General features: G+C 38.6%; 1 protein-coding gene across 1 annotated transcript; it reads left to right on the plus strand.

Moving 5' to 3' along the window:
* The first annotated feature begins 726 nt into the window (after positions 1-726).
* OTUD6B (OTU deubiquitinase 6B) lies at positions 727-11,280 on the plus strand. The gene is made up of 7 exons (XM_039706260.1): positions 727-876; positions 3,645-3,799; positions 4,819-4,914; positions 6,286-6,598; positions 8,064-8,125; positions 8,726-8,832; positions 9,329-11,280. The coding sequence occupies exons 1-7, from the start codon at positions 786-788 to the stop codon at positions 9,411-9,413; spliced, it is 909 nt and encodes a 302-aa protein (XP_039562194.1). The 5' UTR covers positions 727-785; the 3' UTR covers positions 9,414-11,280.
* The last annotated feature ends 4,501 nt before the right edge of the window (positions 11,281-15,781 follow it).

Here is a 15,781-nt window from a genome sequence, read left to right on the forward strand (position 1 = left end):
GTGAATAGCAGGTGGAAGTAAAAGAAAATTATGTTTTCAGATATGGACATATGAATCTGAAAATAATTTACATTTCAACATAATTCTAAGGAGGATCTAAAAAATAAGTGGTTCTATACAGCAAAGAAATTGATGTATCATGTTATGATTCTGTTTTAGACTTGTGTCTTTTTTTCACAATTGACACTACTTCATAGAATCTCAGGATTGTCTAGGGTGGGAAAGATGGATATGATGTCCAACTGTTAACCCAGCACTGCCAAGTCCAGCACCAAATCATGTCTCTAAGAAACATATTTACTGTTTTTTAAATATTGCCAGGGAGGTATTCTTGTAGACATTTTGTTCATAAAAATGTAAAATGAGTAACAGCAGTGACATTAAGAGTCAAGGGCAGATGCAGTTCCATTACCAGTTTTTGATCAGGGATTCCCTTCTCACCTCCCTGTTTAACAGGATCTACCTCTAGTTGAACTAAACCTATGGCTTTTTCCTAGTGCAGACTTGTCCACGGGAGTCCCTTACCGGGACATCACGGCAGGAGGCAGTACGCCGCAGAGATCGGCCGACAGAAACGCTCACAGCCCCCGAATAAACCAAGCGCTTCCTTTCCCTTCCAGGAGCCGAGCCCAAGACCCCGAGCCCAGGCGCAGACCCCGGGCGGCTCCGGCCCCTCACGGCGCGGCTGAGGCGGCGCCGGGCGGGGCGGTGCTGGCGGAAGCGCGGCGAGCTCCCGCCTCCCGCCGGGGTCGGGGGTCAGCCGCGCCCGCCGGCTGCGGGTGCCCATGGAGGGCTCGGAGGACGAGGAGCTGGGGTCCGAGGGACCGCTGCAGCAGCTGCTGAAGCGGCAGCGCAAGGAGAAACGGGAGCTCCAGGGTGAGCGGCGCCGTGGCCGGCGCAGGGCGGGCGGGGGGAAGGCTGGGGAGCGGCGGCGGGAACACGCGGGGCGGGGAACACGCGGGGCCGGCTGGGCTCGGCGTCTCCTCTCCGCCTTCCCTCGCAGGAAGCCCCGCACGGCTGCGCGAGTAGCTCGGAGGGGCGGGAGGCTGTGGGGAAGGAGGGAGCAGCCCTGGCAGTGGCCTGGCAGGGGGGCGAGGACGGCGGTAGCGAAGCCGTGCGTGCGGGCAGCGGTGCGGTGCGGCGGCCGGGCTGCGCTGCCGGGAGCAGCGGTGCCGGGAGCTGCGCTGCCGGGAGCAGCGGTGCCGGGAGCAGCGCTGGGCGTGCGGGCGGCCTGCGGAGCTCGCCGTGCCCGGGCCTCGGGAGCCGGCGATGCGCGGGAGCTGTGACTTAATGCTGGGCCGTCGGCGTGGTGGTTGCGGTTTGGTACTTTTGGTTTCACGTTGAAGAAGGTGGGAGTTTTCTAAGGCATTTTAGATTGAAAAGCCTGCTCGGGAGCTCTTCCTGCACAGCCTGTTACGTTTGTTCATTCTAAGTGCAGTTGACCTGAACTGAATTTTCATGTCCTGTCCAGCGATAATAAAGTATCTGTAGTAAAAGATCTGAATGGTCTTACAGTGCTTCAGTATGAACTTGTAACACTTCTTTGCATCATTTGACCTACCCTGTTACAATATATTAGTATATAGAGGTCTGATAGATGGATTCTGTTGAGTTTCACAGTTGTTATAACATTTCTGTTAAGCCTTTCTCATTGCTAGTATATCGATACGGCCTTTTCCTTGTTTGGTTTTTTTGGTATGTAATGAAATAGGCCCATTTGCAACCTTTTATCAGAGGGTTAAAGAAGGAAGGAGTCAGGTTGCATATTGTCACTATAGTTGTTATAACATTTTTGTTAAGCCTTTCTCATTGCTAGTGGTTTTTTTGGTATGTAATGAGATAGGCCCATTTGCAACCTTTTATCAGAGGGTTAAAGAAGGAAGGAGTCAGGTTGCATATTGTCACTAAATCTGTAGGAACTACTGTTTTGAGAGGCCTGTTCCTCCCTCGGGTTGGTTGAAATTGAAGAGGCGTAGGAATCGAGCATTGTCATAAGTAGCTGGCGTGCACGGCACCTTCATTGGGAGTGGCTGAGGAGCGGAGGGTTGTTACACCCGGAGAAGGTGATAATGGTAGTTCTCCACTACCAAATGGTGGGGTAAGTAGCTGGCACCTTCATTGTCATAAGTAATGGCACCTTCATTGGGAGTGGCTGAGGAGCTGAGGGTTGTTACACCCGGAGAAGGTGATAATGGTAGTTCTCCACTACCAAATGGTGGGAGGGGTATATACAAGGCAGAGTCCCTTTCTTCCCAGTTGGGAGAGGCAGGTCACATAGCACATGTTTGCCTGCTAGTAAAATACATTCCTGGTATGTGCATTGATGACTGTTTACCGGAGAGCAAAGCTTTTGTGAGAATTAACACTAGGTGCATCTCAACCTCTGAAAATCTAACACCTTCTCCCATTGATGGTATATGTCTCTACACCCCCCTGCCCCCTTTCCACTACCCATACTCTCTCCTGTGTATTTGTGTGCGCCTTTTATGTTCTGGATTCCTTTCTCCTCTATTATGTTAATTTTAATGAACAAAGGTGCTTTTCTGTCATACTCAGCTTATTCATGTATGGGCTGAATGCTTAACATAAATCTTTCTGTATCTGCATTCTTTCTGCCTCCCTTTGAAGAGTTTCATTATCATTGTCATCATCTTCAGCTCAATTGGGTCAGTCAAGGATGAAGGACAGGAAAATGTACAGGTGATGAATAGCAAGCAGGGTGTTAAATAATTGCTGCTGTAACTCTAAAACAGTGAATACAGAAGAGTGGGAGTGTTCATTTAGGAACACATGAGAAGAGAGGACTGTGTGGGAATGTGGTTATAGTTTCTACTGTGTAATGGACGGAGCCAGACTCATCAAAGTAAAGAGAGAATGGACTAGAGACAGGCTGAAGGGCAACAAGACAAATATTAATTGGAAGAATAAGGGAAAATATTTTCATAGCAAGAATCATTAAATATTGGGGGAAAAAGTTTCCCAGAACAGTTGCAGAATGCCCATCCCTGGAGACTGCGCAGTCACGTGAACTAATTTTAGGTGCATCTCAATTAGCATAACCTGATGTGGCTTTGAATTTAGCCCCGTTTTGAGCAGGACGTAGAACCAGGTAACCACTCGACACCATTTCTATCCAAACTGTTTTGTGATTTTAGAAATTAAGCACTGTCTTACAGCCTAGAAATACTTAGGGGTTTTAATCAAGTTAAGATTTTTTTGTTTTTTGAATACCCATTTTGCTTTTAGAAAGTTTGTCTTAAGGATGTGTAAGCTCAGTTTTTAATTTTAGTCTGCTGCTTGTGTGATTAAAAAATTACACATCTTTCCTCTGAGATTTGATATTTTGATGCCCACATAATCTTTCTCAAGGCAACAGGCCAAAGTCTGCTGCATTGATGAAGTTCATATGTATTTCATATGTTTTTCTCTTTTTCAGAGAAAGAAAGAAAAGGCAGTTTGCTTCTTTTAAGAAAAAATAGAGCTATTTGGAAAATATGAGATAACTGGCGGTCTCACAGCTAAACTGTTATACTGATTTGTTGATGTTTGTAATTAGTTTTTCTGTGTGACTTGCAATCATTTTCTGCAATGATCATAGAGTATATATTAAGAAAGAATGTTTTATTACACTGCTTCTCCAACAGCAAAAATTCAAGGCATGAAAAATGCTGTTCCCAAGAATGATAAGAAGAGACGAAAACAGCTGGCAGATGAAGTTGGCAAACTAGAGGCAGAACTTGAGCAGAAGCACAAGGAGGAATTGAAGCAGCTGAAGGAAGCTTCACCTGAACAGAATAAGGTAAGTGCCCTAACTTCAGTTGAAGTTGTACAGGTACAGGTCTTTTTAACTTCCAAAATTATGATGAAATAATACAGTAGTTATTCTGTTCTTCGCAGTATTAGTAACTCTTTTCAACTTAGGAAAGCTTTAGCTGTTACAGTAAATGGGCAGTGCTAGAAGGGGCATGTAAGTGGGGGATTTTTGTTATTGAGCACTTTTGAGAGAGCAGCTTGGTTGTTTAAAGAACCACTGTAAAAGATATTTCAAAAGCAGGTTTAATATAAATTTGCAAAAGCATGACAAAATTCGATGGCAAGATTTACTCTGGTACTGAATCTTCACATGGTTGAGGCATACAAGGAAAATCATTACACAAATGCCAAGCTGTAACAGAAATTAAATGTAGAGTAGGGAGAAAGGTGCACCACCACAAGTAGTATTTTGTGTTGCTTTTAAGGCTACATGGGTAACTCAGTTATATTAAAAATTTATTTTTTAAGGTACTGTTATATTGCTACTCTGGTTATCTTATGTAGACTATTCAAGTATTGATAACCTTCAGCAGGTATTTGACTCATCCTGTGTGTTTTGGCTTCCAATTTTGTCAACAGTGTGACTGATCTTTTTGTATAGCTCATACAGTTACTGAGTTAGGTTTATCATTTTTCTTGAGAAGTTTCAACTCTCTGTCTTTTTCAACCGCTGGTTATGCTTTGATATAGAGGATGGACCCTTCTGCTTTAATTTTCACAGAACTTGCTAATGGCTGTTTGGATACCTCATGGGCTGGCACGGTGAGGGAAGCTTTTCCTTTCAGCCAGTAAAGTAACAAAATGTGAGACAGTAGTTTGGGATGTAAAATGCTTTGATGGTTTTTATGCTATACATGGATCTTTGTAGTTAAAGTTCATAAAAATATCCTGAAAGAGAACTTAAAATTGCATATCTTCATTATCGTTTATACTAAGAACAGAAGTTGCATATCTTCATTATTGTTTATACTAATAAGAACATTTAACCTTTTTTTTTCCTTTTAGACAGATTCCATAGCTGATGGGGTTGCAAGTATAGAGCTTGAAGGAGTGGAACAGCAGATTCAGCATCATCGAATATCAAAAGCACAGAAGAGGCGGGTATGAGTTCATGTTAAACATTTTGCAAATAACTGAATTATTATCGTCAGCTAAACTTAACTGTAATAGCCAAAGGTGAACAGTTTTGCTGGGTACATTACCTGGGTAATTCTGTATTGATGCTGTACCTACTGAGTGCCTTGCAAATCTGTTAAACTGCTGCTTAGAGATAGGTAAGGATTTTACAAATAATTGTACTTTTCTACCCTCAGCTGTGAGCTGGGTATCAGAGTAGGCCAGAAAATGGGAGCCATAAAAAAAAGAAATTATGTAAAGCAAACTATTTTTAAAAGACTTTCACTGAAAATATTATTATAGAAGTAATAGAATTAAAATACTATGTGGAAATTAAGCAACTAGTAGTACTTTGCACATTTAACAAAAGAACATCAATACTGAAGAAATTCTGTAAAATATCAAGTTGTTAAACATTACCTGGTGTTCTGTTCTGCTAGGCTTAGATCTGCTTAAACATCACAAGTTGTGGTGGATTAACATTCTCGTTGTACCTGCCTGAATATTGGGTCATGGCCAGGGGAACACTGCTTTATTGCATATTTCATCCCCTGTTACATGATCACTACAAATATGTTAAAAGGATGTTTATAATTCATGGCACCATGTCTAGGCAAACCAGGAACTCTGGTCTAGTTTTCCCATATTCTTATTGCCTAAACCAGTCTGGTCTTGATTTGTGGTGAATTGTAAGCATAAAAATGGAAAGATCATTCTTTGTACTGCTTTCTTTTTTATTTGCTTATTTACTTTGATTCTTGTTCCCTTGTTAACATCAGTGTGAACTTACGAAACGTTCTAGCAAAGGAATTTTTTTGGTATAATTACATCCCTACTAATATTCTCTACATGCATTCTTATCCATCCTTTAGGTCAGTCTTTTATGATGTAGAGTACCCATCCTGAGGGAGTTTCAGTTTCATGGCATAAGCTCCCTTATGCCGTCATGTACTTAATTGGTAGATCTCACACTTCTTATGAAAGAGAGATATTTTCAGATGTTTAATTAGAATTCCCATACTTGAGTGTTGAAATAGTAGATCCTGAAGAAAGCACTATGGTTAATAGACTTTATATGAGTGTTGTAAAGTGGTATTTTGCATGTTGATATAATTAAGATTTCTCTTGTCAGATAATTTTGGGTGTGGTTAACTGTGGGGGCAGTTAGGATATACTGGTCACTTAGAATTTGCTAAAGTTTGCATTTAGGTAGTACTGGTTCAGACAAATATTTTATAGATAATAATGTACTGAGAAAATACTGGAAGAGTTAGAAGCAAGTACTAAGCCAAGAACTGTACCAGCATATTCTAAATTTTAACATTTGATTTAACTTTTGTGTGTTTTTAATCTAAGGATAAAAAAGCTGCTTTGGAGAAAGAAAGAGAAGAAAGAATAGCTGAAGCTGAGATACAAAATTTAACAGGTGCTAGACATCTTGAAAGTCAGAAACTTGCCTGCCTATTGGCAGCAAGGCACTTGGAGATTAAACAAATCCCTTCAGATGGCCATTGCATGTACAGAGCCATTGAAGATCAGCTCAAGGATCACCAAAATTCCTGGACTGTTGCAACTCTGAGGAACCAAACAGCAAAGTATATGCAAAGTCACTGTGATGACTTCTTGCCTTTTCTTACAAACCCTAATACTGGAGATATGTACAGCAGAGGTAAGACTTGTAGCATATGAGACTTAAAAAACTATTATAACTGTTTCTGATAAATCTCAGTCTCAGCTTAATTGGGACTTTTATGGTGTTTGTAACTTTGTTACTTTATTGTGTTCTGTGGAACACAGAATGATGATCTGCTATGAAACTTGGTACATCTGAATCTCAAATTAAATATATATTTTTAAATTAATCTAGGAAATTTTATTTGCCATTGGAAAAAAAAAAACAGAACTTGCTGGTTACTAGATGATGTGAACTCATTCTGGGATGTGATTTGTTATTATAAACAGCTTGTCTGGCAGGTTGGGATGATTTTCTTGTCAAGTTTTATATTGGTGTTTTCAATACAGAAAATCTGTTAAAAATGGGTGTGAAATCAAATCTAGTTTATAATAGTTTGAATAGATGCATTTTCTTATTCTAGCTTGTTTTTTTACTGCAAAGTGTTTTGGAACTGTTTTAAAAAGTATTCTAAACTAAAAAATAAAAAGTGCTTTAGTGTGAAGCAACAGTGTAGGCTGTCTAACAACGGAATTTATGTACCTCTTATTTGAGCAATACATGATTTATTCATTATGCCTGGAACACCACAAAAATGACTGCATAAATGTCATTAACTTAATGCTATGTTTGTTTAATAGGCATTGCTGTGGATTTCATGTGGTCACTGAGTGCTGTCTTTCCCATGTTGACAGAGATTTTTGTCACAGGTTAAATGTGTCCCAGGAGAATACTGAAAAAAATTCTACACAGCAACAAGGAATTGTGCTTTTCTGTTTTAAAGGAAATGAATGAAAAGTCACTCTGAGCAATCTTCAGAAAATCTGAAGATTCTTCTTTCTTAAAATGTGTTTGTAAGGTTCAAAAGCTTGAGGATTTGTAATTTACAGACTTTAAATTTGGTTTCTGCAGAACATGATCTGAAAAGATTAGCTATTTACAGAGGAACTATTGAGAATGGACACTTTATAGTTTAAAAATAAGGCAACTAATCTGGAAATTTAAAAAAATCCGAGCTAACTGTTTACCTACATGCAGTTGCAAGATTTTTAAAACATATCTGACACTTGGCTAATGTAAGAACTAGATATACTACTCACTGTCACATTCTTTTCTAAAGTTTCTAGACAGCTTCTGAAGCTTAACATGAAGGAAACTATATGCAATTTCATGTGTGTTGTTACCTGTTGTTCTCTGAATAAAAAAACTAAAGTATTAGCTGAACTTTTTTATACTCTTTTTTATCTCTCTCTTCAGCCTGAATTTTTCTTTTGGAAACTGAATGAGTTTGGGGGTTTTTTTTGACAACTGTTTTTCTCTGCTTTTCTTCAGTGAACATACATATTTTCCTTTACAATGCATTTGTACTTTTCTGGCTCTAGTTTGCATAATCCGTGTTTTTCCTCAGTTGCTTGTTCTCAACCAAGACAAGTACTAAAAGTTGTCTTTTCGTTCCCTGCAGAGGAATTTGAGAAATACTGTGATGATATAGCAAATACAGCTGCATGGGGAGGTCAGCTGGAAGTAAGTATTGTATTGATAATTTTTATTTGTGAAATTCTGAAGTGGGTGAATATATCTTAAAAAAGGGCTTCTTTAGAAGGAGGAATACCTGAAGGCATAAGGGAACATAGTCATAAATAGCTTATTAAGAACTTTTTCTTGTGGTTAAAGGTGGTTTTCCCACCAGTTTTTCTGATGGTGCACCACTGTTCTGATGTATTTGGCAATGTGCAATTTAGTGAATGCATTTGATATAAATATCATTAGAAAGACTGACACTATGAGTGGGAAAGTATTGTTAGGTTGTTGTCATGTAAACGAGAACTTGAGCTTCAAAAAATACATATTTGTTTTAATTTGTCTTATTTTTTATGAAAGAACAGTTAGCAAATTAATGAAACTAGCCTAATGTTGTATCCTATAAACAATTATTAGTTTAAGGAAATCTGTTTTCCATTAGTTTTAAAAGTTTAAATAATTTTGCTTATTTTAATAAAGCTTATTTTCTGAAAATATTTCCAATACTATGCTTGAACCATCTGCTAAAATTAAATGCCTAGTCTTCCTGTCTCCTACCTACATTGTCTTTAATCCTATTACTAAATGGTTTTTGTCTTAAAGCTAAGGGCTTTGTCACACATTTTACAAACACCTATTGAAGTAGTGCAGATGGATTCTCCTCCCATTGTTGTTGGTGAAGAATATTCAGGCAAACCAATAACACTTGTGTAAGTATGTAATTTTATCAGTTAAATGTAGTGCACTTATTTCTGTAACAGAGGCCTCAGCTTTGATTCTCATCTGCTCTTTTATTTTCTGTTACGCATCTGATGTTGAAACACTGCTTGAGTAATGGTTGTGCAGGTCAGAAATTGTTTGTGATTGACACACTTACTTTGGAGAAATTGTCATTAGACAGTGTCTGATGTATATCAGTCTCTGATTTAGAGAATGCTGCAAGGTCATTTTACCTGGTAAATAATTACAAAATAATAATGACATTGATAGAAGATGGAGAAATATTTTTTTCTTCTTCAGGGTTTTGTCAAACTGGAAGTCACCAGAATTTAAATTTGTCTTTATTAATACTCTTCTGTGTAATGGTCCTATATATTTTTGTTGCTAAAACTTGGCTTTATTTCAATCATCTTCAGTGCTGTTACTGTTTGGCATGATGTATAGTTTTTGTTAAACTGAACACTATTTCTGTAACTATTTTTTTAGGTATATGAGGCATGCCTATGGATTAGGAGAACATTACAATTCTGTGAAAGTTCTAACAGACACTGCTACAGAGAACAGCAGCTAGCTACAAAAGTTGTACATTCACATGGATAACAGTTACATCGTGATGTGTTGGGCTCCAGGAAATTCCCAGTAAGACTGGAAAGTAAATGGCATGGATTATAAATTAAAAAAAAATAAAAGGCCTGCAAGGTTTGAGTATAAATCACACATGGCTGTTGATTTATAACAAAACCAAACCAAAACCAAACAACAATACTTTGAACTTACTGGTATTAATTATGTTTGGAAGATCTTCTGTGAAGTGGTGGCTGTGTAGATCAGGTTTTTTTCAATAGAGCTTCCTCCAAATGCTGCAAAGAAAATATCAAGTACTAAAAATTTGTTTTGGTTAATCTGCATTTCTGCTGGAGATTTAAGGTTACCTGAAGGTCCCTGTTCCATTATTTCTGTCAGATTTTCACGATAATGGAAGAGTTCAGGCATTTGAAATAACTGATTGTATTTTGCTTATGGAATATTATCTACAGTGTTTCTGTAGTCCTATCAGGATCTAATCTTAACAGTGTAGTATTGATTCCCTTCTTTATTTTGGCAGAGGGCTTTTTTTGGAGTTGACAGTAGGAATTCAACTCTTGTGCATTGTTATTTATGACTGTACATTATACTGTCAGTGCAAGCTAACTGCACTGTTCATTCTCCATAGTCTTTCAGCTGTGCATTTCGGTGAATCCAAAGTCTTAGAGCTCCTCAGTGTCCTCGCTTGAGGTAGTGAAACTCATCTGAACTTATTTCTGGATCTGCTGGTCTGAGCACTTTGTCATCTAAAGTGTGATGTTTTATAGTGCTTAAAACAGCTGGTTGCACACAGCTGTAGAAATAATCACCTTGGGGTTTATCAGTAACTAAAGGTGATCTGGGAAAGAATTAACTTTATTTTAATTGCTTCTTATGATGCACAGACTTGAAAGGTTTTGATATGGCTTGACTTTTTACATTAGAAATGTAGATTGTTGTCTGTAAATGTGACTTCAAAATTAGGAACATACTGAAACCAAAATTTTAATGCAAATGTTTTTTAACAAAAGAAGTTATTTTAATTTTTTTTAAGCCTTCGTCAATAAAAGAATTATCTGTATTTTACTGCTGCTGAGTTGGTTTGGAGAAAAGTGGTTCATGAAAAGATTAAACACCTTTGCCCTGATTTGAGGATTATGACCGAACAGTATGTGTCTTGTAGTCCTTCAGTAAAGCTAGCTTGCAGACTTACATTCCTGGAACTTAGAAAAATCTGTTCTTACTTTAGAGGGAGGTAAGTGATCACTTTATGGGCCAGATTATGTCTGATTTAAAGCACTTTGAGAGAGAAGGGGTAAAACAATACCAGATAATTACAGCAGGAGTCTTTGGACAAGCAGGTCTTTAGGCTGGTGCCTGCCAGGAAAACAAAGTATTAACCAGATCAGGAGATTCTACTGTTATAGTATAACAGGTATAGCTGGTTTATATACCAAACCAGCTGGCTTACTGTAAAATTTGGTTTACTATCTTGATGGTATAAAATGATGGTTTTAATTTCAAACAAAAAATAGGATGCAACAGCATGGAAAAATACTTCTATTCATAATGTCATTACAAATTTCACTAAAAATAATAAGTACTCTTCTCTGCATTGCTTAGAATTGATGTGATATAAAATGTACATGCTACATTTTATAGATAAACAGTTACTTGGTTTATTTGGGAGTTTTGTTTGATCAACTAAGAGAGAAAGATGCCAGAATCGGGGAACACCTGTTCCAAGAGTTTGTCATGTTGAAGATGTTTACAGTTTGTATAAAGTTAAATAATTTAATGTAGTGAGTGAAAGATCCTTGCTCATGCTGTATGGGACTTGCCAAAAAGTAATAAATTGGTTTATTTGTGGCAAATATTGCTTGGGTCAGTTTTATTTTGTATTCAAATATGAGTTCACTTATTTCCTAGTATGAATAAACTTACCCATTTACATTTTAGGATCCTACTGTAATATGAATTCTAAAACAATTGACTGTATTCAGGCAGACAAAGCTTCATTCCATATGAAAAAAAGTTGTTTCTGAACAAAATTTATCATTTGTGTTTTAACAGTTAAACTTGAGCTCTTGTGAAAAACTGTTTGAAAATACTGTTGAACTTCCCCATGCATTAAAAGGATGAAGTGAAACTGAGAAGGGGGTCTTCTCACAATTAATCTTTTAACTTCTTTGTCAGATTACATTTTTCTCTGCAGAATAACACTGTTTACTTTGAGTGTGTTTCTGTAGCTTTCCTTGCTTTTATGTGTAATACAGTTTCTTGAGGCACTATTTCTTTTAAGGACTGTTGGGTATTTCTTGCAAGATTGAGATTAGTTGCCAGCAGGAATGCCCACATGAACAGGAGGGAAGCTGTCTAGTGGTCTGCAATAAATTGTGTGCAATATTCTGAAAGGGAAGAACGTATTTGCTGTTGAAAACAGTGGTTACATGTGGCTCTTGGTGCTTGTCCTTGTCCCCTTCACTTACTCTGCACCAATCTTTGCTCTCCTGTGCAGTTGTGTGGGCTGTAGGCAGCCCCAGAAAGGGGGTGGGAGATGGGTGGCAGCCAGAGGGAGTGCAGACCTGTCATAATTTATTTAAACAGTAAATTAGTTCATCTAATAATTTATTATTTAGATAGTAAATTAGTTAAAGGATTTTTTAAAAAAGAAAGAAATTATATAAAATGCAATGAGGCAGTGATGTCCCTTGTGCACTTTTGTACAGTTCCTATGACTTCTGTGTTTACGTATATTAAAATATGTCACCAAAGCTAAAATGTAGCTTTTTTATGTTGATGGTGGCAGAGCAGTGTGACAGGCTCCTGGAGAGGTCATGGAGTCTTCCTCTCTGGGGACATTCAAAACCCACCTGGTTCCTGTGTAAGCTTCTCTGGGTGACCCTGCCTTGGCAGAGTGGTTGGACTGGATGATCTCCAGAAGTCTCTTCCAACTCTAGTGGTTCTGTGATTGTGTAAGACACAGTGAAGAGGCAATTTGTTTCACAACCACTTGCTTTGAGGCAAAATTGTCAGTAGGAACACTTTTTGCCTCCTCTCCATGCTCTTGTTATTTTTAACAGGCAATTGAACAGGGGCCGTGATAGGGTCCAGGAAAAAAAAAAAAAAAAAAAAAAAAAAAAGAAAGAAATAATCTATTGTAGGCCATTATTTTTAAAATATTGTCAAACTATCCTCAGTCTAATTTTTATTATTAATTTGTAAATAAATGTTCACTCTCTCAGCTGTAATCTTTCATGGAGTGCTGTTTTCTTAAACAAAATCATGAGACATCAAGACAAAAATGTAATGGGAGCAGTGCTGTAATTTTGGGTGTATGCAGACCACATCCCCTCTGCTGCTGTGACTCAAGGAGTAAGATGTGCTGGCAGCACTGTGACTGGGTACATCTGCTGCTTTGTGGGATGGTGGCTGCCCCTTGGCTGAGTTGTGCTTGAGTGTAATGTGAATTACAAGAGTGAGAATTCCTGGAGCTAAATGCACGGGTGGAGTCAATGGGGTCGGGAGGGGCACTCCCTCTGGCACTTTGGGCTGTGCGTTTTGCCCAGTTCCTCCCCCAGCAGCACTGATGGCCTTGCAGCTTGTGGATTCAGTGATGGGGGAGTGAGGACAGGCAGTGTCCCTTTTGTGGGCAGTGTGGGTGGTGGCAGTGCACACAGGGGTGTTTGGGGCAGTCCTGCTCTGACCCTGCAGACGTGTGCTGCATTAGGGGCCTCTGCAGGGGTGCAGCTGCATTCCTGCCAAAGGAGCCAGTGATGAATGTCCTGGAGATGGCCTGAAAGCTTTGGTGGGAGTTGACCTCAGAAGGTCCCATCTGCATCATCTGGGTTCTTTAGGCTGTCATCTGCCATAGGCCATGGAATTGTACAACATGGAAAAAGTACAACTTTCTGTTTTTAGCCCTTGAAACGCAGCCTGCCTCCCTCTGTCTGCCAGCAGATCTCCTGGGGTGTATTTATGAATGATGTATTTATTTATGCCTGTGTTTATTACTTAATCTATAAGAAGTTAAGCAGACTTAAAAATAGGATCTGAAACACAGAAGGCATTTTGTGTGCTTTCCTTGGCTCCAGTGAGAATGCTAACCCACCAAGTCCTTTGTTTTGAGCAACTAATAAAAGCAACAGATGGTTGCTTTTATTGATTGATCACTAGAGGCATATGATAGATGTACTTTTGAATACAACTAAAATCCTTAGAAATTGCCTCTATGTTAGAAACAGTTATATCATAAAAAGAATTATTCATGCACAAAAATATTTGGTAAAATTCAGAATAAACTGATGTAGTCTCTGTGTTGAAGATTAAATAAATACATCAAGGTATTAATTGAAAAGCTTTATACTATTTACATGTTAGAAAAATTGGAGTGCATAAATTTATATAGTAAGCAGATTAAAAAATATTCCCAGGAGCTCTATTTTCTGCAAAGGCTCCCTGAACTTCATCAGTTCTGCAAATATTTTATCATGATATATGAAGGTGTTACATACGTTAAGAATCGGACGTGCTGTGTTTGTCCAGAAATGAAAACCTTCCACATGTAACGCTGTTTTATTTTTTATTGCTCTTTTTTTTCCTTTTCTTTTGAAGGATAGTATTGTGAAAGTATTTGAGCAAATCTCTTGTTTGAAATCATTATGTAAATCATGAAGATGCACATTGGCAACTGCATTCTGGAAGGTATATTAATATTCTTTTGAGAAAGCTAAGGATGTGGAGATTTTAAACTAATAGTTCTTCCACACACATATATATACACACACATATATCCTCTAAAATCAATATATGAATAAAACATCAATAGTATAAATATGTTTGTCATTAAATCCTAATAAGGCTCCATTGAGTGGGGAGTGAGGGGCGTCTAATGAGGAACCATTTTTCTTTTAGCTGTTTGCAGAATGCTGGAGCACAAAACAAAAAGAAACAGAACAGGGAAACTAGTTGTGAACTGGGGATGCCTGCATGAAATGCACAAAATTATTCAGTGTTGAGGAATATTCTGGGTGCTGGAGGCTGGGTGTGCTGCACGTTGTGCCCTGGCTGGGGGGCAGTGGCTGGAGCCCCAGGCAAGCAGCTGTGAGTGTCCTTTTACACTTCAGTGCTTTTCAACAGTTACACCATATTTATCAGCAGCCTCCAACATTCAGAGTTTGGTGAGCTCCTTGTGAGAGTGTTCTGTAGGTTCACTGGAAGCTACATTGCATCTTCTTCACTGGTTGCTGGAACTGCAGATTGCATCAATGGATTTTGAAAACTTGATTTTGATCTCTGGTATATTTATCAGTATTAGACATACTGTGCTTAATGTTGCTGGTTCCATTGTAGTGCTTGCTGTCTGCTTGATCTGCTGCTTGCAGTGTGTTATCCATCTGCTTCTGAACATTTTATCACAACTTTTGTAAAGAACTGAAGAATTAGAGCCAACTTGGAGATTTTTGAGAAAAAGTACAGGGGGCAAGGAGCTGGAGAATGTAATGCAAGAATGCTTTTAATGCAAGTTGAAAAACTACTGTTCAGTTAAAAAACAATGAAGATACTATTAAGGAAAATTATTCTCCTGTTCTTCCAAACCTTTACACTTCAGATTCTACATTTCAGTTGTGACAATCAAATGAAAATTTTATTTTTTTAAATAGAGAAGAAGGTGGATGTCACACCTCTTATAGAATCTGCAAAACTTGAGTACATGCTGTCACTCCTAGAAGAACCTTAGCTTTCCTTGTCTTAGCAAGTGATATTCCCCCTCTTGTGGAAGGGCACAAAAACTATCATAAGAGTCTTTTTCTAGTTGGACCATTTGGGAATTCTGTTATTTTTCATGAAACATTTTTGATGCTGTCATAATTATCCACATAATCGCTATGTCCTACTTGTGCCTGGCTGAGAGCCTTCTGTCTGCTACTGTTGCCACAGACATCACTGGAAATAAAAAGAGATGTGAAATAGCTTGTGTGGATACAGACTCCTCAGAAAGGACAGGCTGGGAAGGTGAGGAGGAGAGGGGTAGCTTAGTGCTCCTCTGAGGGACCAGTGATGGGGTCTGTTCATAGCTCATGGGTCAGGATCACAGAGGGGTGGCCTAAGTGGGCTTGTAGTGGGTCCCTGTTGCACACCAACAAAGATATTCAATATTTTTATTAAGTTTGCTAGTAGTGTGGGCATTTTGCACAGTTTGAGCTCCCTGCCCAACTCCAATGCCTTAATTTAAAAATAAGGCAAAGCAGACTAAATTTGAAAATTTTGGCTTTGTAAGTACATTTGATAATGAAATGTCAGTAAATCCTGTGTCTGAAATTCTGTATCTTTTCTCTGCAAGACTTCTTTATGCATTTGAAGAAGAGCACACAA

The sequence above is a fragment of the Passer montanus genome, unplaced genomic scaffold (assembly GCF_014805655.1).
Source record: "Passer montanus isolate IOZ18808 unplaced genomic scaffold, ASM1480565v1 scaffold19, whole genome shotgun sequence".
Lineage (NCBI taxonomy): Eukaryota > Metazoa > Chordata > Aves > Passeriformes > Passeridae > Passer > Passer montanus.